The 18,658-nt window shown below is 48.5% G+C and overlaps 1 protein-coding gene across 1 annotated transcript in view; it reads left to right on the forward strand.

Moving 5' to 3' along the window:
- The window catches only part of DOCK5 (dedicator of cytokinesis 5), a 77,745-nt gene that overhangs the window by 27,978 nt on the left and 31,109 nt on the right, over positions 1-18,658 (forward strand). The window contains exons 6-27 of the mRNA XM_027718908.2: positions 574-722; positions 1,375-1,510; positions 1,637-1,794; positions 2,529-2,610; positions 3,062-3,191; positions 3,984-4,056; positions 5,435-5,577; positions 6,190-6,315; positions 6,845-6,969; positions 7,073-7,171; positions 8,247-8,319; positions 9,132-9,235; positions 9,565-9,757; positions 10,535-10,632; positions 11,323-11,412; positions 11,802-11,902; positions 13,217-13,351; positions 14,013-14,124; positions 15,191-15,261; positions 16,547-16,653; positions 17,290-17,426; positions 18,101-18,196. Coding sequence (XP_027574709.1) covers positions 574-722; positions 1,375-1,510; positions 1,637-1,794; positions 2,529-2,610; positions 3,062-3,191; positions 3,984-4,056; positions 5,435-5,577; positions 6,190-6,315; positions 6,845-6,969; positions 7,073-7,171; positions 8,247-8,319; positions 9,132-9,235; positions 9,565-9,757; positions 10,535-10,632; positions 11,323-11,412; positions 11,802-11,902; positions 13,217-13,351; positions 14,013-14,124; positions 15,191-15,261; positions 16,547-16,653; positions 17,290-17,426; positions 18,101-18,196 — 2,538 coding nt within the window. The remainder of the gene's footprint in view (positions 1-573; positions 723-1,374; positions 1,511-1,636; positions 1,795-2,528; positions 2,611-3,061; positions 3,192-3,983; positions 4,057-5,434; positions 5,578-6,189; positions 6,316-6,844; positions 6,970-7,072; positions 7,172-8,246; positions 8,320-9,131; positions 9,236-9,564; positions 9,758-10,534; positions 10,633-11,322; positions 11,413-11,801; positions 11,903-13,216; positions 13,352-14,012; positions 14,125-15,190; positions 15,262-16,546; positions 16,654-17,289; positions 17,427-18,100; positions 18,197-18,658) is intronic.

Below are 18,658 nucleotides of genomic sequence, written 5' to 3' on the forward strand. Positions count from 1 at the left end.
TTGTTCTTTCTGGGTTTCCCCCAGGGTTTGGTCACAGCCCCCCAAACCTGACAGAGCTCAAAGAGCTTTTGGACAACTCTCTCAGCACAGGGGGGGGTTGTTGGGGTTGGATGGATGATCTTTGTGGGTCCCTTCCAGCTCAGGACACTCCATGATTCTCTATTAAGTTGACATTCCTGTCTCAGTCTGCTAGAACACCCTTGTGGTCACTCAACATCCTCTCTCTGCCCTGTACATAAAATTCCCCAGCAGAGCACTTTTGAAGTGCTGGAAAACACCAGAAGCCTATTTTTAGTCTGTGGGGGTTTTCTGAAAAAAAAAAAAAATGTCCTGGGGAAAGGTGAAGCCCTTAAAGGCACTCAGAGATCTTAAAGACACTTAAACCTTGGCCATGCAAAGCACTGGAGAACTCATTCCTGGGGTCTCATCTTGCAGTATCACACAGGGCCTGTTTCTCAGGTATTTGTGGTTAAATACAACTTGTGGGGTTCTGTAGCTGAGGGCAGTTCTGAGCTCACTGAGCTCAGTGGTTTCGGGCTTTTCTTGTTTAAAATTGTCCCTTTTTTCCTGCAGAACAACAAGACAACCCAGTTCAGGCACGTGCAGCAGCTGACCTACAGCCTGATAGAGTGGAGGTCCCAGATCCTCTCGGGGACCCTTCCCAAGGATGAACTGGCTGAGCTCAAGAAGAAAGTCACTGCCAAGATTGACTATGGCAACAGGTAAACCCAAACTCTGCCTGGGGGGTAGGGGGGGATCCCAAATCCCAGGAAATGCACAGTATGAGTGACCACACACTGAATTAGGCTCGGATTTTTCCCTTGGAAGGGCGATGGTGGCAGCTTGGAGTGCCCATCAGGGTGGGACTGCCTGGCAGGTGGGTTTGCAGCAGTTGGTTCTTCACATGCCAGAGATCTCTTGGACTTGGCAGGAAGCCTCACCTGTCTTAATTCTTCATAAATCTGGCCTTGGTGGCATTTCCCAGGGAGAACAATTTGTTCCTGGTTGGCTGGAGCCAGGATTTGGCTGCTGGTGGTGAAATAAATAAATTGCTTTATCAGCAACTGAGGAACAGGATTCTGTTGGCCACCAGAACTCCAGCTCTCACTGGTTTGCACAGACCAGGGAATGTCTCCAGAGCTCATTTATCTGCCTGTCAGACCTGATTCAAGTCAATTAAGAAGAAAGCTTGTGGCAAAGAATAATAATCAGCTTGGTAGATACACATCCACCTTCTAAAACAAAGCCCTGCAAGCAAGAATGAGGGAGATGCCGCCCTGGAATTGAATTCCCTGGTTCATTTGTGCTCTTGAAGCCCCCTTTGCTGCTCCCAAACTGAATCAAAATTCCCCTCTTGTCCCCTGTGCTGCTCAGGATCCTGGGCTTGGACCTGGTGGTGCGAGACGACAACGGGAACATCTTGGACCCGGATGAGACCAGCACCATCTCCCTCTTCAAGGCCCACGAAACTGCCTCCAAAAGGATTGATGAGAGGATCCAGGAGGAGAAGGTGCATCTCCTGTCACTGCTCTGTCCTCTCCAAGTCCCTGGTGTTGGTACATTTGTGCTCCTTTGGCAGCACACCACCGAATTCCTCTGGGTTTGTTTTTCATGGAAATGTTCCCGTCCCTTGCAGTCCCTGCAGCAGAGTTTGGACCTCAGGGGGCAGCCAATCTTCAACTCCACCCACACCTACAGCCTGTATGTGAACTTCAAGAACTTTGTCTGCAACATTGGGGAAGATGCCGAGCTGTTAATGAGCCTCTACGACCCTGATCTCTCCAAATTCATCAGGTAGGGGCTGTTTTTAAGAGGTGATTTAGTCATCCTGGTGGTCCTTTTAAAGAAGCCAGTAGAGGGTTAGAAGAGAAAATCCAGCAGAGAAGTTTTTTCCAGTTCTGTGGTTGCTGCCCCAGTGGGGGGGAAATTAATTCTGATTAATTGGGAATTAATTTCAGCTGAGATGGGAAGTCAAGGTTCTGACTCCCCTCCTTAAAGCTGAGCATTTCTGAGACACATCACCCAAAACCCCAGATTTTATATTCTCAATTTTCCCAAGACTGGATGCATTTGATTATTTGTTTCCCAATAAATCATGTCCATACCTGATGTTTTCTGTCCAGGCAGTGCAGGGTCACATCAAATAACTGGGAATTACGTATTGGTAGGGAGGATGTAAAGAACTTTATCAGGGAAGCAAGTCTGTGTCAGGAACACTCTGTCTCCAGCACTAAGTTATCAGGTGTGGAAATGCAGTTGGAATTACACAGGGAGTGCTCACAATGTGCCTTCACCCTCCTCTGAAATGAGTCACCCCAGAGTCATTTTGGGATAAAAGATGTAGCAGAATTCTTCAAATATTCCTGAAAGATCAAAATTCACCTCAGAGTCATCTTGGGATAAAAGATTTGGGCAGAATTCTTCAAATATTCACAAAAGATCAAAACTCTTTCCAGCTTCTGGCAGGAACTGGGAATGCCGGGTGTCGATTTATTTGAATTTCTTCTTTTTATTTCCTTCATTTGCAGTGAGAATTACCTGGTTCGTTGGGGCAGTAACGGGATGCCCAAAGAAATTGAGAAGCTAAATAACCTCCAGGCAGTCTTCACTGTGAGTTCAGAGCATCAGGGAATCATGGAATGGTTTGGGTTGGAAGGGATCAAAAAGGTCACCCAGTGATGGGCAGGGACACCTCCCACTATCCCAGGTTGTTCCAACCTGGCTTTGGGCACTTCCAGGGATCCAGGGGCAGCCACAGCTTCTCTGGGCAACCTGTGCCAGGGTCTCCCCACCCTCACAGGGAGGAATTTTATCCCACTATCCCATCTGTCCCTGCCCTCTGGCAGTGGGAAGCCATTCCCTGTGTCCTGGCACCATAAATGTCTCTCTGCACCTTCCTTGCAGGCTCCCTTGAGGTCCTACAAGGACCTTCAGGGCTCCCTTTAGGTCCTGGAGGCCACAATTCTCACGTTTTCAGTCTCCCAGAGTGTCCTGCTCTCTCTGCCTTCCCTCCCATCCGTGAAGCAGATTTTGATATCATTTTCTCTCCCCTCACTTCCAGGACTTGAGCAGCTCTGACCTGATCAGACCCAAGATCAGCCTGGTGTGTCAGATCGTCCGGGTGGGGCACATGGAGCTCAAGGATGGCAAGAAGCACACCTGTGGGCTCAGGAGGCCCTTTGGGGTGGCAGGTAGGGCAGGGGGAGCCCATGGAGAGCCTGCCATGGCCCAGGCACCGGGACAGCGGGCTGGGAACTGGGAATTGTGTGCTGGGGGTGTCCCAAAGCCTGGCACCCACCAGAGTCAGCATCTCTGCTGCTGCCCAGCTATAAATAGTCCCCTCTGAGACCTCTAATGAAGGTTGTCCAGGAGGATGAAACGCTGTCACTGCTCACTTTTGTCACCTCCCAGTGCAGCAGCTTTATCAGGGCTTTATCCAGGAGGGATTTTCTCCTCGGGGCTCAAGGGATAAAGCTGGAGGTTTTACAGAATGAGACACCCAATTCCTCTTTGATTCTGTGATCTCCTGGGAAAAGGCTTGAAATTTGTGGTGCAAAACAAAATAAATGAGCAATAACAGCCTTTGATTATAAATGTGATTTCTCTGCTGTGAAAGCCCTGAGCCCCACCTGGTTTTTATCACATATTCACACTCCCTACCACGGGCTGACTTGCACATCAGTGAAAAGATGCTTTTTGAAAAGTTCAGATGAGGGTGGTGCTGTCTGGTGAGGATCCCAGAGTGGTTGGGGCTGGAAGGGACCTTAAAGCCCCCCCCAGTTTCCCCCAGGGACACTTTCCACCAGGCCAGGTTGCTCAGAGCCCTTGTCACGAGTGCCACTGACCCCAAAGGAGCTGTTGTTGTTTCCATCATGAAGGGCAGAGCTCTCTGGGTGTTCTTGAGCAGTAAATGTTGTTTCCATCATGAAGGGCAGAGCTCTGGGTGTCCTTTAGCAGTAAGTGCTGCTCTGGTGTCGTTGCAGTGATGGACATAACTGATATCATCCATGGCAAGGTGGATGACGAGGAGAAGCAGCATTTTATCCCGTTCCAGCAGTAAGTACTGGCTCCAGAGGTCACAGCTCTGGCTTATTAAAGCCATTGTCCTCTGCAGGAGGACAGATCTGTCTGGGAGGCTGGCACTGCCCCAAGGGCTCTGCAGATAGATCAGGAGCCAGCTCTTGGAAGGGGAAGGTTTCTGTCAGTCCCCTGGAGCCTTTGTTCTGCTCTCTGTGTGTCCATGACAGGCTGAATTGCTCGGGGAGTTCTGGCAATCAGCTGGAATTTCTCCCTGGGAGAGAGAAAAGGAGAACACGGTGCAAAATAACATTGGGAGACCTGGGGGAGGTGGTTTCCAAACTCTTTGAGGGGTGAGAGGCAAGTGTTTCAGAAACACCTGAGCACAGGGACACATCCTATCCCTGCTGGGTGGGACCTCTGCCTCTTCCCTCTCCAGATTTCCCTGGAAGGGTCAGAGGGCAGGAGGGAAGGGATTTTTCCCAGGAAGCCCAGTGAGTTCTGCATTCCTGCAGTGCTGGTCAGCCTTGTGTGCTCTGCCTGCTCTGGGTACTCACTTTTTTGGCACATTCCAGGCACTGAAACGGAGCTTGTTTGGGTAGACCCAGCCATGTTGTTACAGTCCTAAATATAGCAATGCAAGTGCTGCAGCCAGATGTTATTACAAGGTATTTTCAGGGGAGATTTTGTTCCCCTACCCTTTCAGGGCCTGGAAGGATGGCTTTTCCATTGCAGAATAATGTCACTGCTACTTTATGTTTGAGGTTCTTTTGTTTGTTTGTTTGTTTGGGAGGTTCTGGGGTTTTTGTTTGGTTTGGGGGTTTTTTGTTTGGTTGGTTTTGTTATTTTTCTTTGTTTGCTTGGAGGTTTTTTTGTTTGGGTCCTTCATTTGTGTTTTGGTTTTGTTTTGTTTGGGGTTTTTGTTTGGTTGGTTTGGGGTTTTTCCCCCATTTTCCTTCTGCTCTAATGAGGCTGAGTCTGAATGCACAGCTGGACACCTCAAGCTGTGAAGACATGATTTTGTGTGTCACTATTGCTGGTGTGGGTACAGGAGTGAAGTCAGGTTCAAGATCCAAAGCTCAATAGATGTGTCTGTGACTAGGGAGAGGTTCACCACTTGTGATCTCACAGCAGCCGTTAATTCTGTTAAGTTAACACTAATTAATCTGCGTGGCCTCCTAGGGACCAGCTCTCAGGTACAACTGAAATCAGGGCTCAGCTCAGTGTTACTCATCCTAAGCCTGATGTCCTTCCTAGCTTGAGAGTTTAAATGTTCTTCCCATGGCTTTGTGCAGGTGAAGAAGTAAAAATCCACAGGGAATCCTTTAAAAAACCCCCCATTTCCCTGGGAAACAGCCAGCTGTTGGCCAGCCCTCTTCTTGCCCAGGTTGATGTTGGTGTGTGCTCTCTGCTTTAGGATTGCCATGGAGACCTACATCAGGCAGAGGCAGCTGATCATGTCCCCCCTGATCACATCCCACGTGATTGGGGAGAACGAGCCCCTCACCTCGGTCTTCAACAAAGTCATCGCTGCCAAGGAGGTGAATCACAAAGGCCAAGGTACAGCCCCAGCCTGGGGAAGGGTTCCCCTGCTTGCTGAGGAGATAAAAGCCTTGTGGAAGTCCAGAGATCAGGGACTGGGGGAGTTTGATCCCTTCCCTGAGCCAAGCCTGTGTTCTCTGTGGTGGTTGTCACCCAGCACACGTGGATCTGACCCAGGAGCTCTTCTTACCTGACTGAGAGGAGCTTCTCCAGCTGATGGTTTCCATGCTGATAATGCAATATTTCCAACCTAAAGCTGTTTATAGGGACATAAAATCCTGTCAGGTGAACGTTGCTGCGTGTCCTGAATGGCTTTGGGTTTAAAGTGAATTATTTGGGATCTTTCTGCCCTTCCCTGTGTGTGGGGCCTTTGCTCAAACACACTCAGGGTTCACCTCAGAAAGTTTGTGTTTTACTTCAGAGCATCTTCTTGCCCAGTAAAGTCTCTCTCAGCCTTAGGGAGATGCAGAACTGGGCAAGAAAGAACCAGCTTGGGATATTTAAGGAATTGTTGCAGGAAGGTCACAGGAGGAAAAAGGTTTTTATAAATATGGGCTTAAAATTCATGGGTTTGTACCTTTTTTTTTTTTTTGGGGGGGCAGTAAACGAGTGTTATCATCCTTTTCTCAGGTCTTTGGGTCTCCCTGAAGCTGCTCCCTGGGGATCTGGCTCAGGTTCAAAAGGATTTCTCCCACCTTGTAGACAGATCAACTGCTGTGGCTCGGAAAATGGGATTCCCTGAGATCATCCTTCCTGGTAGGTCCCCTGTGCCTCTACAGAGGGAAAGAGCCAGTTAAAATTCTAGAATTTCTGCTAAAGAAAGATATATTTTGAAGCTGTCTGAAAACTTTCTATTTTTCTTCACATTTCCGGACGATTTTAAATTGGTTTTGTCAAAAGAATTGAAAGCATGAGTTTCCTTTCTGATTGAAAAATGATAGTTTTTTGGATTAAAATGTCTTTTTAGTCAGAGACAGTTTTGTTGGGTGTGGGTTTGACCCTGTCTAATCCATTCTAAGTGGATTTAGCTCTGTAAAAAATACATAAGGACAAGAGGTTTAAGAAGAGGAAAACGGTTCATTTTAAAAGGATTTTGTGTAATTTGAGATGGAGGTGAAGTGCTGGGATGTTGGGTGTCATTAAAAGTCCCTTCCAATATTCTGTGATTCTGGGAATTACCCAAAGGCTGAGGAGAAGATGAGGGTGACGTGGTGCCCAGGGATGTGAAATGTCCACCTGGAAAACTGTGTGAGGAAAACCCTCAAGAAACCCTTCTGGATTTCAGGGGACGTTCGGAACGACATCTACGTCACCCTGATCCAAGGGGAGTTCGACAAGGGGAAGAAGAAGACCCCCAAGAACGTGGAAGTCACCATGTCTGTGCACGACGAGGATGGAAACCTGCAGGAGGTACCAGGGCCTCCGACAGCTGCATGACCCCAAATCCTCCCTGCTCTCATTCCAGACCTCACCTTCTCCTCCTCCCCCCCTCCCTGTGTGTTTTTGTCCAAAGAAAGCCATCCATCCTGGGGCTGGTTACGAAGGTGTCTCCGAGTACAAGTCGGTGGTTTATTACCAGGTCAAGCAGCCCTGCTGGTACGAGACCGTGAAGGTACGAGGGGTCAGTCCCTGTCCTGCTTCCTTGGTGTGGAATCACAAAAACACGGAGTCAGCCACGTTGGAAAAGACCTCTGAGATCACCGAGTCCAACCTGTGACCCAACCCCACCTTGTCCCCCCCACCATGGCACTGATGCCACATCCAGGCTCTGCTCAAACCCCTCCAGGGACGGGGACTCCCCCCCTCCCTGGGCAGCCCATTCCAAGGGCTGATCCCTCTCTCTGGGAAGAACTTCTTCCCCAGGGCCAACCTAAACCTGCCCTGGGGCAGCTCCAGGCTGTGCCCTCTTGTCCCACTGCTGGTTCCTGGGAGCAGAGCCCGACCCCCCCCGGCTCCCCCCTCCTGGCAGGGAGTTGCAGAGAGTGAGAAGGTCTCCCCTGAGCCTCCTCCTGTCCAGGCTGAGCCCCCCCAGCTCCCTCAGCCTCTCCTCACAGCACTTGTGCTCCACACCCTTCCCCAGCCTCGTTGCCCTTCTCTGGCCCTGCTCCAGCCCCTCCACATCCTTCCCAACCTGAGGGCCCAGAGCTGGGCACAGCACTCCAGGGGTGGCCTCCCCAGTGCCCAGGGCAGGGGCACAATCCCTGCCCTGCTCCTGCTGCCACACTATTCCTGAGCCAGGCCAGGCTCCATTGGCCTCTTGCCCCCCTGGGCCCCCCTGGCTCCTGTTCAGCTGCTGTCAGTCAGTCCCCCCAGGGCCCTTTCTGTCCCCCCACTCTGGCCCAGCCCGTGGGGCTGCCGGGGGTTGTTGTGGCCAAAGGGCAGGACCCGGCCCTTGGCCTGGTTGAACCTCATCCCGTTGGAATCAGCCCATGGATCCAGCCTGTGCAGGTCCCTCTGCAGAGCCCTCCTGCTCTCCAGCAGATCCACACTCCCCCAGCTTGGTGTCATCAGCAGATTTGCCCATGGAACACTCGATCCCCTCACCCAGCTCATCAATAAAGAGATCAAACGGGACTGAGTAAAACCAGAACTGGTTTAAAATCAGAAGGTGCCTCAATCCCCAAATGTCCTGTAGAACATCAGGAGGTGGGGAAGGGTGCTGCATGTCCCTGCTGTCCCCTGTGCAGGTGGCCATTGCCATAGAAGAGGTCAGTCGGTGCCATCTGAGGTTCACTTTCCGTCACCGCTCGTCCCAGGAATGTGAGTACCAGGAAGGGTCTGTGCTCTTCCCACCCTCGTGGGGATTTCCTGAGCATCCACCAGAAGTGTGGCTCTTTTTGCTGCTCATTCCTCATTTCTGCTTAATTCCAGCATTGTGGATTTTTTTGCAAGCCAGAAGCAAAATAACTCAGATTTTTCACCGTGCGGGTTTGGTGCTGGTACTGTTCTAAAACTGAAATTAGAGAAGGAGCAGCATGATGGCCCCCTTAAAAGGCAGTTGTCAGTGCTTATTATTACTCTGACTTCTCAATGTATGGTGTTGGTTTTAATTTATATCAAGGCCTTGACAAAATTCAGTGCAAGGCTTGGTGGGCTTCTAATGGTCTTCCTGTAGGAGGATTTCTAATTAGGTAAATGATAAACTAATGAGAAAGTGAGAGCCAGAAGTTTCATCAGGCAATTTCAGAGCCCTGAAACAAGATCAGCAATGTGAGAATAAGCCCTTGAAAGGCTCTCCAAAAAATCCTCTGAAGGCATCTGGGAGATGCAGAGACTTCCACATCCATTCCTGACAAACAGAGGTGCAAAATCCCAACCAATGGAATCATTGAATCATTAAGGTTGGAAAAGACCTCTAAGATGATGGAGTCCATCCATCAGCACGATGAAGCACTAAACTGGTGTGGTGGGAGATGCTGCAAAGAGGATGTTTGTGTAGCTGCAGGTACCTGTGAAGTGCCTTGAGATGCTACTAAATAAAAAAGCTGCTGCCTTAGATAGAGAGCTGCACTGTGGATTGTATGCCCATAAATAAGGCAGTTCCTAACAAAGATTTCTCCTGGTGTTTGCAGCCAGGGACAGGTCTGAGAGAGCTTTTGGCGTGGGCTTTGTGAAGCTGATGAATGCAGACGGGACGACGCTGCAGGATGGCAAACACAACCTGATTGTTTACAAGGTAACCCGGCCATTTGCAGCCTTGCCTTTTGTCTGACTGATCAAAACACTCTCTTGGCTGATTTTCCCAGCTACAAAGTGTGTGGGTGGGGAGGGGAGACCCTCCTAAACTCTGTGGTTTGGATCTCTGAAAATATCTTAGTCCTTTAGCTGCATGGGCAACTTATTCCCTGAAGTGAGAAGCCCAGACAATTCCAGAGATCAAGCAGTGTTTCAAATCCATTGTGTCCATCACTGTGTTGAAGTTTGGCTGCAGCTGAGAAGTGCAGGAGGTCAGATGAGTGTGCTCAGTGTGAGATAACCCTTCTCTCTGCTGCTCTCGACCCACAGGGCGATAACAAGAAAATGGAAGATGCCAAAAGCTATTTGAGTCTTCCTTGCACCAAAACGGAGATGGAGGAGAGGGAGGCTCCTTCAGGGAAGAACCTGCACCACCTGGCCAACTTCACCCCCACGAAAGACAGCACAAAGGACAGCTTCCAGATTGCCACTGTGATCTGCTCCACCAAACTCACCCAGAATGGTGCGTCCTGCACTGGGGGTTTGAAGTAAAAAGGGCATTTTCTTCGCCCAGATGTTTTGGCAGTGCAGGATGGGTGGGCACAGTGCTTGAGCTTTAATTTTGCTGTTTGGCTCATCAGTGGCAGCCCTGTGCCAGCATTATTGGCATCACATTGCCAGTACAAGCTACAGAGGTGTTTGTGCAGCCACTGGCAACCCCATCCCGTGAATGTTGTATCCAGACTGCCCCTGTTAAATCCTTGTGCAGAAACAGCACCTCCCAGTGACAGTGTGTGTGTTCTCTCAGAGTTATGAATGTTTCAGGTTAATTATCTTCTCTGCTATTGAGAGAGCAGCAGTTAGAACTGAGCTCTGCAGGATGCTGTTGGACATTAACTCTGCTTTTCGTGCTGCCAGAGGGGTCAGAGTGAAGGGATGTACAGATGGGAACGAGTGCAGCGTGTGCTGGGAGGTGATGGGAGACTTCCAGTAGCTCTGGAAGGCTCTTGGGCTGATAAAATCCCTGGCTTGAGATGCCTCCTCTGAGTGAGTGAGAAACCTGCAGCATTGCCTCCAAATGCCTCGTGTTGTCAGGACTGCACCAAAGTTTCCATTTATAGCCAAACTTCCCTTCCTCGCCAGGACAGAGGAGCCACCTCCAGGTAACATTCTGTGCATCAGGGTGACTTTTCCTCGTACACTGCTGCTAAAAATAACCTCTAGACTCGTTCTGCAGCCCTTAAGTCAGCTGGGGGGGGGTTGGAATTGCTAATTGCTGCCGTTGTTGTGCCCTTGCCAGTTGACCTGCTGGGTTTGTTGAACTGGCGCTCCAACTCCCAGAACATCGCCCACAACCTCAGGAAGCTCATGGAGGTGGAAGGAGGGGAGATTGTGAAGGTATCCCTGGGGATTTGGGTCTCCTTTGTTGTTACCCAAGCTCAGGTGTGCGTGCCTGGCGTTGACCTTGAAGGGTTGGGGCTGTGCTGTGCCCAAAAAAGGGGCTGGGAGGGCAATTCCAGGGGAATCATGGAATGGTTTGGGTTGGAAGGGACCTTAAAATCATCTCAGTCCACCCCCTGCCACGGGCAGGAACCCCTTCCACCAGACCAGGTAGCTCCAACCTGGCCTTGGACATCAGGGAGATATTGGGGACTTTATTTTCCCTGTATACTTAGGAAATATTTTTTCATTAATTTTGAAATGATGAAAAGTTATGAAATATATTCCCCTGCATCCTTATGAAATACACATTCATGTATCCTTTTGGAAGACACATTCAAAGCCTAACTTAATTTACTATTATATTTTTTTCCCCCTCTAGTTTTTGCCAGCTACCCTTTTACCATTATTTTTACTATTTTACTACTATTCACTATTATTTTTTTACTATTATATTTTTTCCCCTCTAGTTTTTGCCAGCCACCCTTTTACCATTATTTTTACTATTTTACTACTATTCACTATTATTTTTTTACTATTATATTTTTTCCCCTCTAGTTTTTGCCAGCCACCCTTTAACCATTATTTTTACTGTTTTACTACTATTCACTATTATTTTTTTACTATTACATTTTTTTTCCCCTCTAGTTTTTGCCAGACACCCTCGATGCACTTTTCAACATCATGATGGAGATGTCAGAAAATGAAACCTATGACTTCCTTGTGTTTGATGCCCTGGTGAGTGAGTCTTTTGGGCATTTAGAGTATTTGTTTTCAGCCACATTTTCAGCCTCTTTGTGGTGATTCCTTTAGATGAGCAGCTGGTATTTTGCTCTACTAATAAATTACATTTAAACTCTTCTTAAGGCGTTTTCAGAGCTAGGACTGAAGTGCACATTCAGCTTTTTAGTAACCACAGTGAAAACAGTAATAAATAAATAAATACACCCAGTGTTTAGTGACTGTTGGAACATCAATAACACTCTCTGTGGCATAAATGCTGTTAAGAAAACAAACAAAACCTATAATCCAGCAAGAGAAATGACATGCAAGTGGAGACTGAGTTATGTTGGAGTTCCAGGCTGTGCAGCTCTGTACACGTGTTTCCTTTTGAATTTTTTTGGCAGGTATTTATTATTTCTTTGATTGGAGACATCAAGTTCCAGCATTTCAACGCTGTCCTTGAGACTTACATTTACAAGCACTTCAGTGCAACCCTGGCATATGTGTGAGTATTGGTGCACCCAGGCTGATGGCTTGTGATGGGATTACTTTTTAATTCTGGTAATGCTGGTATTTATTAGATAATTTTTGATGATGGCAATGTGATAAAAGCAGCAGAGCCCAGGGAGTCCCATTCTTCTCCACTTTCACAGGAGAGAAAGACAACCTGTAATTCCTCTTTATACCCTCTAAAAATTTCTGTTGGGAGATTTTATTTTTATTTTTCTGTCAGGGAAGGACAGTCCTGTCGTGGATCTTGACTTCCCAACTCCTTGATCCAGCACCTCTCAACCCAAAGGTCATCACCCTCATGGGAAGAGGGAACTAAAAAGTTATAACTGAGGCCAATAATCTCTTGTTTTGCTGATTTTTTCCTGATCCATGTGAATTCCTGGTGCTGAGTGCTCAGCATCTCTTGCTGGCTGTCACCCTAAAGATAATTCCATGAGGAAGCACAATTTGAAGTCCCCATCTCCTGGATTGCTTTCTCCTTCCCCTCCCTGCCACACAATCCCTGCTTCCATATGATTTCCTTCCCTTCTTCCCTGTAACCTGTGGAAGAATCATCATTATTTCCCTCACAATAAACAGACTTTTTAGTCTGATTAATTGGCACACTCTGGCTTAGCTTTGTTGTTGTTCCCTTGCCTTCTTTTCCAGCTTGGCTTGACGTGACACCTGCACGATGCCAAGTGAACTGTAATATTCCAGAGCATCCTTTGTGTGTTCCACGTGCCAGAATTTGGAAAAAAGGGGGGAATTGGATGCTGTCAGGGTGGCAAATACAGCAGCAAGAGCTTGGCTGTCGCTCTCACACTGCTTTGGGTGCTGGGAGTTGATTAATGAAGAGGATTTTGCCTGAATATTCCCCAGCCCTGGCACTGGGGGAGGATCCTGATCTTCTGATGGGGCAGAGACCTGATAAAAAAAATCCACATCATGTGTTTGTGCCACTTGCCTGCAGCTCAGAACTGCTTCAGGAGAGCTTTGTGCTGCACACTCGAGACTGAGAACCCACGGAGGAGATGTCAGTCACCTCCAGCAGGAATGGGTTTTCCAGCTCATTTTAGGGAAGAAGAAAAGCAGATCAGGAAGGTGGAATTTGCAGCCAGATTTGCAGACTTTGTGAGAATTCCTGAAGTGGTTGTGAAAACCTGGCATCCCGTGAAGCCAAAGGTTTCAGGAGGAAATGGGCTGGGAGGAGGAACCTCTGTTACTGTTTATTGGCCTGTAGTTCCCCTCTGGAATAAGGAAGCTGGGCTTGGACAGGAACTGAGCTGTGTCTCTATTGGTTCTCCTTTGTGCTTTCTTTCCAAAGGAAGCTCACCAAAGTGCTCAACTGTTACGTGGGGAATGCTGAGGACTCCAGCAAGACAGAGCTGCTCTTTGCTGCCCTGAAAGCCCTCAAGTACCTGTTCAGGTTCATCGTCCAGTCCCGGGTGTTGTACCTGAGGTGAGACCACGGCCACTGCCAGCCCTGGGGCTCCTCTTGGAGCTCTTCCAGTCACCCCAGATTCCTCACCATATCTTCTATCCCTTATTTGTTAAGAGGACCTTCCTGCCCTTTGCATGGAACAGATAAATTAAGCAAATATTGGAATAGCCCATTTGAAGAGGAGAATCCTTTTAGTCACCCCTAGCAGCATGGGAGAGCTGAAATGGAGCCCAGTATTTATTTTAAAAAGGAAAACATGGAATGGCTTCCTCATTTTAAGACCCAAACACACACAACAAACATTTGTTAGGTGAGGTGAGGGTGGCACCTCCTCCAGTTGGGGGGTGGTGAATGGCAGAGGTTTTACTGGAGCCTCAAAACATCTTGTCAGAGATTTACAGTGAATCCTGTAGGGTGGAATCCTTTACCCGTGTTCATTCTGGCTTTTTCTTTGTTTAATACCTTTACTGTTGGAACCCAAGCAGAATTTTCAGCTTAAAAAGTGCAGGTTTTCCCTCATAACAGATTCCAGCAGGAAATCACTGCAAAGCCCCAACACAGATTGCACCCTCATGTGCCTGTGGGAGGAGATTGCACTGAGATGTTGTTGCCCAGGATAAAATCCCATTTCAGCTGCCCTGGCACTGTTATCCTGGGTTTATGTGTCTGTTCTTTGCAGTGTTTATGGGAAGAGTGAAGATGGGAATGAATTCAACGATGCCATTCGCAAACTCTTCCTGTCCTTCAACATCCTCATGGACCGGCCTCTGGAGGAGGCTGTGAAGATCAAGGTGAGCAGGATTTGCAGGGAGAAGTAATAATATCTTTTATTAGATCAGCTCATACAGCTGGGAGGGAGCTGGGCCAGGAAAAGGAACAGGCTTTGGGGAATGTAAAACCCCTTCAAGGCGAGTCACCCTTCCCAGTGTCTGTTTTAATGAGCTGTGTGTGTGGCAGGAAAGGGATATTTAAAGCCAAAAGTTTATCAAATAAAAAGAGCAGCATCCCTTCAGCATCTCCTGAGATAAGAGCTACCACCTGCCCCAGGGGGGAAGGCACTTCAACCAAGCCTGAGGCTGAGGGAGATACAAATGTACAACTACTGCAGAAATCCCTTGAGGGTGGTGGAGGTACAAATGTACAACTACTGCAAAAATCTGTGTAATGCTGGGAATTAAAGCAGTGAAAAAACCCAGATGGTCTCTAAACGTGTCTTAGATCTTGTACCTGCTGGTTTTTCTGGTGTCAGCAGGATGATGAACCTTGTGCTGGTGCTCTGAGGAGGAGCAGAGCAGTGAGGCTGCTGAGTTGCTGAAGGCAGTGAGGCCTGGAGATTCCTTGCCTTGTTTCCATTCTTCCATGCTTTTTATTTGAAGGAAAGAGTGACTCTGAACTTTTAATTAGCTCTGGGGTGATTTAAAGCCTGACTGTGATTCTCAGGCAGTCAGAGTAGCTGCTGGCAGCAGCTCCAGAACATCCCAGAGACCTGGAGTCAGAGTTATCTGGATGCTACATTTATGAAAGCCTTCCTGCTGCCTGGATAACTTATTCCTGGGGATGTGGATGTGGTAAACTGTGCAGAACAGAACCAATTTACCTGCCCAGTGCTTTTTATGTCAGGCAATAAGGTGCCTAACCCCTGGAACTGCAGGATATCTGCAAAAAAGGAAAGAACTTGGCCATGAATCCTTCCTCCCTCACCTTGCCAGCTCTGCACTGCACGTGTGGGGTTGTTGGAGGCTCTTTGAAAGCATAAATTTGATCTTAAACCATTTCCCTGCAGTTGTCCCCATATTTGCTCTTGACAAAGACTCCATGTGCCACCTGTGTTTCATGTCCTTGGGTTTTTTCTTGCAGGGGGCAGCTCTGAAGTATTTGCCAAGCATCATAAACGATGTCAAACTGGTGTTCGACCCCGTTGAGCTCAGGTAACTGTGTTAAGTTTGTCCTCTAAACCCAGCTCAGCTGGGTGGGAAGAATTTTGGACACTTTGCTTAAAAACAGCCACTCCAGTTCTGAGATGGTGGTGCAGATGCTGGGCAGGGATTTGAGGAAGTGCTTGCAGGGTTTTAAAGGATGTGGTTAAAAGGGTTCTGTGCATCTCAGCTTCTTGTTCTGGAGGTGTCCAAGGCCAGGTTGGACAGGGTTTGGAGCAAGCTGGGCTAGTGGAAGGTGTCCCTGCCCATGGCAGGGGTGGAACAAGGAGAGCTTTAAGGTCCCTTCCAACCCAAAGCATCCTGGGATTCTGTGCTTCTTACAGACACCTTGAGTTTTACTGAAAACCAACCCTGGAGGACTGTGCAGCGAGATGTTGAAATGTTGTGCAGGTTTTCCACCAATTCTTAGTGATCGTTCCTGAGGTGAATTAAAATCCGTGGCAAAGGCAGAGCCTTGGTTAGGGAAACAAAGCTGGATTTATCCAGGGAATCCACAACCCTGTGGATTCCTGTTCTGTGGTGTTCACAGCTTTGCCCAGAACTGCCCATCCCTTGTGTCTCCTCGTGCTGACACAAATAATTTGCTGGGAAGCAGCAGACAGGCAGCACATGTCCACGGAATTGAATTTAATGGAATCTCGGAGTGAAATGAGTCATCACTCTTGATGAAAGGGGCATCTGGAAGGATGTGCTTTTGCTGTTGTACATGGCTCAACTTTCAGCAGTGAGGCTGCCGGGTCTTTGCAAAATTCTGCTTTCATTTTGAGTGAAAAGCAAGTGTGATTCTCTTCTGCTGGCACTGGAGGGCAGAGAGTATTGTCTGTGTGTAAATTTTTGTGATGTGTCTAGTCTGCCTTGGAATAGAAGCCTAATTTTAGGAGTTTTAAGCCTGCAGTTTCTGAATACTGCCCAGTTTTTCTTCAAGGGCTGTACTGAGTTTCTTAAAAATAAGTCAGGGCTCTGCAGTAATTTGCAACATGTCCACACTGAGACAAACCTGCTTGACTTCTTCCCTCTGAGGGTGGGAAGACCCTGGCACAGATTGCCTGGAGAAGCTGTGGCTGCCCCGTCCCTGGAAGTGTCCAAGGCCAGGTTGGAGCAACCTGGGCTAGTGGGAGGTGTCCCTGCCCGTGGCAGGGGGCGGAATGAGATGATCTTATTTAAGGTCCCTTCCAACCCAAAGCATTCCATGATTCTGTGGCTTGCCTGAGTGCAGGATGGGATGGCATTGGGTGGAAGCTCTGACCAACTGTTCCCTCTGTGGTTTGCACACCAGTGTCCTCTTCAGCAAGTTTATCCAGAGTATTCCTGACAACCAGCTCGTCCGCCAGAAGCTGAACTGCCTGACCAAGATCGTGGAGAGTGATCTGTTCAGACAGGCTGGTGAGTGGATTCTCCGTGGGGCCACACAGCCTGAAAACCAGAAATGCCTTGCAAGGTCCCATGTCAGCCACCAGTGCTAATCTACCCTTAAACCCATCTTTGGAAATATCCCTTCCCCTGGAAGAACTGAAATGGTTTTTGGCTGTTGGGTCTTTATCCAATTCCCAGCACTGTGGGATCCTGGTGTAGAAAGAGGCAGAAACTGAGTTTGCTGTTTGGTGCAATGTATATATATATAATTTAGAAATAAGAGGACATGGTTAGATGGGATATTAGGGAGAAATTCTTCCCTGTGAGGCCCTGGCAGAGGTTGCCCAGAGAAGCTGTGGCTGCCCCATCCCTGGAAGTGCCCAAGGCCAGGTTGGACAGGGCTTGGAGCAACCTGGGCTAGTGGGAAGTGTCCCTGCCCATGGCAGGAGGTGGAACTGGATGATCATTAAGTCCATTCCATGACTAATTACAGGTTATTTGTGACTCTCTCATCTGTTGGTTATAACCCAAGTGGCTTTAAGTATGTTTTGGTGTCCAAGGTGAATTTGGGAGCGGAGAACTCCTGTGTGGTGCCCGTGTACCCTGAATGCTGAGGACCCTCCTGAGGCCAACATGACATGGTGCTGTCTCTGTCTCATTTTCCAGAGTGCAGAGATGCCCTTCTGCCCCTGCTGATCGACCAGCTGAGTGGGCAGCTGGATGACAATTCCCACAAGCCTGACCACGAGGCCAGTTCCCAGCTGCTCAGCAGCGTTCTGGAAGTGCTGGACAGGAAAGATGTGGTGAGCATCAACTCCCAGGGGTGCCACTTCTTCTTTGGAGAGGTTATGGTAAAAAAAAAATCGTCTCAACTTATGCTTTAAAGCATTAGGAAGTTGTGATGTTTACAGAAATCGTGTTGCACTGCTGGGGAGTTCTTTGTAGAACCGTGGGGTTTTTTCTCTGTGTCTGAAAAGGAGCCAGGAAAGGTTGAATTAGTCATTCTCACACAGTACTAAAAACCATTACTTCCCTTTCTAGGGACCAAAATGTTATCCCAGCTACTCTGGTGGCTCGTTGAATAACTTGAAGCAAGTCATGGAAGTGTTTGGTTTCTGTGAAATGGGCACACAGCTCAGTCTGGGGAACACAGTTACTGCCCACAGTGGTCCTGGACATTGATTCTGAGTTGCTGGGAAAACACTGCTTTGAACTGAAGAGCTGTTCAGGGAAAACAAAGCCCAGTCAGAGCAGCAGGATGAGCTAATGAAGCCGGGCCAGATCAATGAACTGAGCTCCCCACCAAGTGAACACCTCCAGCATTTGAATCGATCGCTTGAGTGCTTAAATCTCCTTTTTTTTTGTTTCCTCTAATGGCAACTAACCACTGTCAGGGCAGTCCCCCAGCCCAGGGAGCTCTCTCTGGGGCAGTGTCCGTTGAGAGAGGTCTCTCATTTTGCTTTTTTCCCTTCCCCAGGGCCCCACAGCTCTGCACATCCAGCTGATCATGGAGCGCCTGCTGAGGAGGATCAACCGCACGGTGATCGGGATGAGCCGCCAGTCCCCTCACATCGTGAGAGCCTTTCACTTCCTCGCTTCTCCCACTTTTTCACGGTGGAATTTATTCCCCTGGGAGGTTTCAGCGTGTGGCAGTGGTTTATGGAATCACCTTTCCCTTTCCTGCAGGGCTTCTGTGCCACTCACCCGTGGCTTTGGGTGGTTTGGGGGTCCGAGGTGTCCTGCTCCAGCTGCACCTTGAACTGATTCCCTGGGCTGTGATTTCCAGTCCCTTTGGGCCCTCGTGCACAGAGAAGTTGGTTTCAGTGCAGTTTCTAACTGCAGGCACGAGCAGTCTGCTGAAGAAATGCTCTTTTTATCACCTTGGCTGAATAGGATTAAATGCTGAGGGGTGACACATCCCTAAGGGGCATTTCTGACTGCTGGAGTACCTTACAAGGTGTAAGCACTTGGAATATTTTGATTTGCCCTGTATTTCATGCCCAGAAAGGTGGCAAAAATCAAGAGCTGGGAATAT

This window comes from Pipra filicauda, unplaced genomic scaffold (genome assembly GCF_003945595.2).
Source record: "Pipra filicauda isolate LSUMZ 115617 unplaced genomic scaffold, ASM394559v2 scaffold498_size1627759_pilon, whole genome shotgun sequence".
NCBI classification, from domain to species: Eukaryota; Metazoa; Chordata; class Aves; order Passeriformes; family Pipridae; genus Pipra; species Pipra filicauda.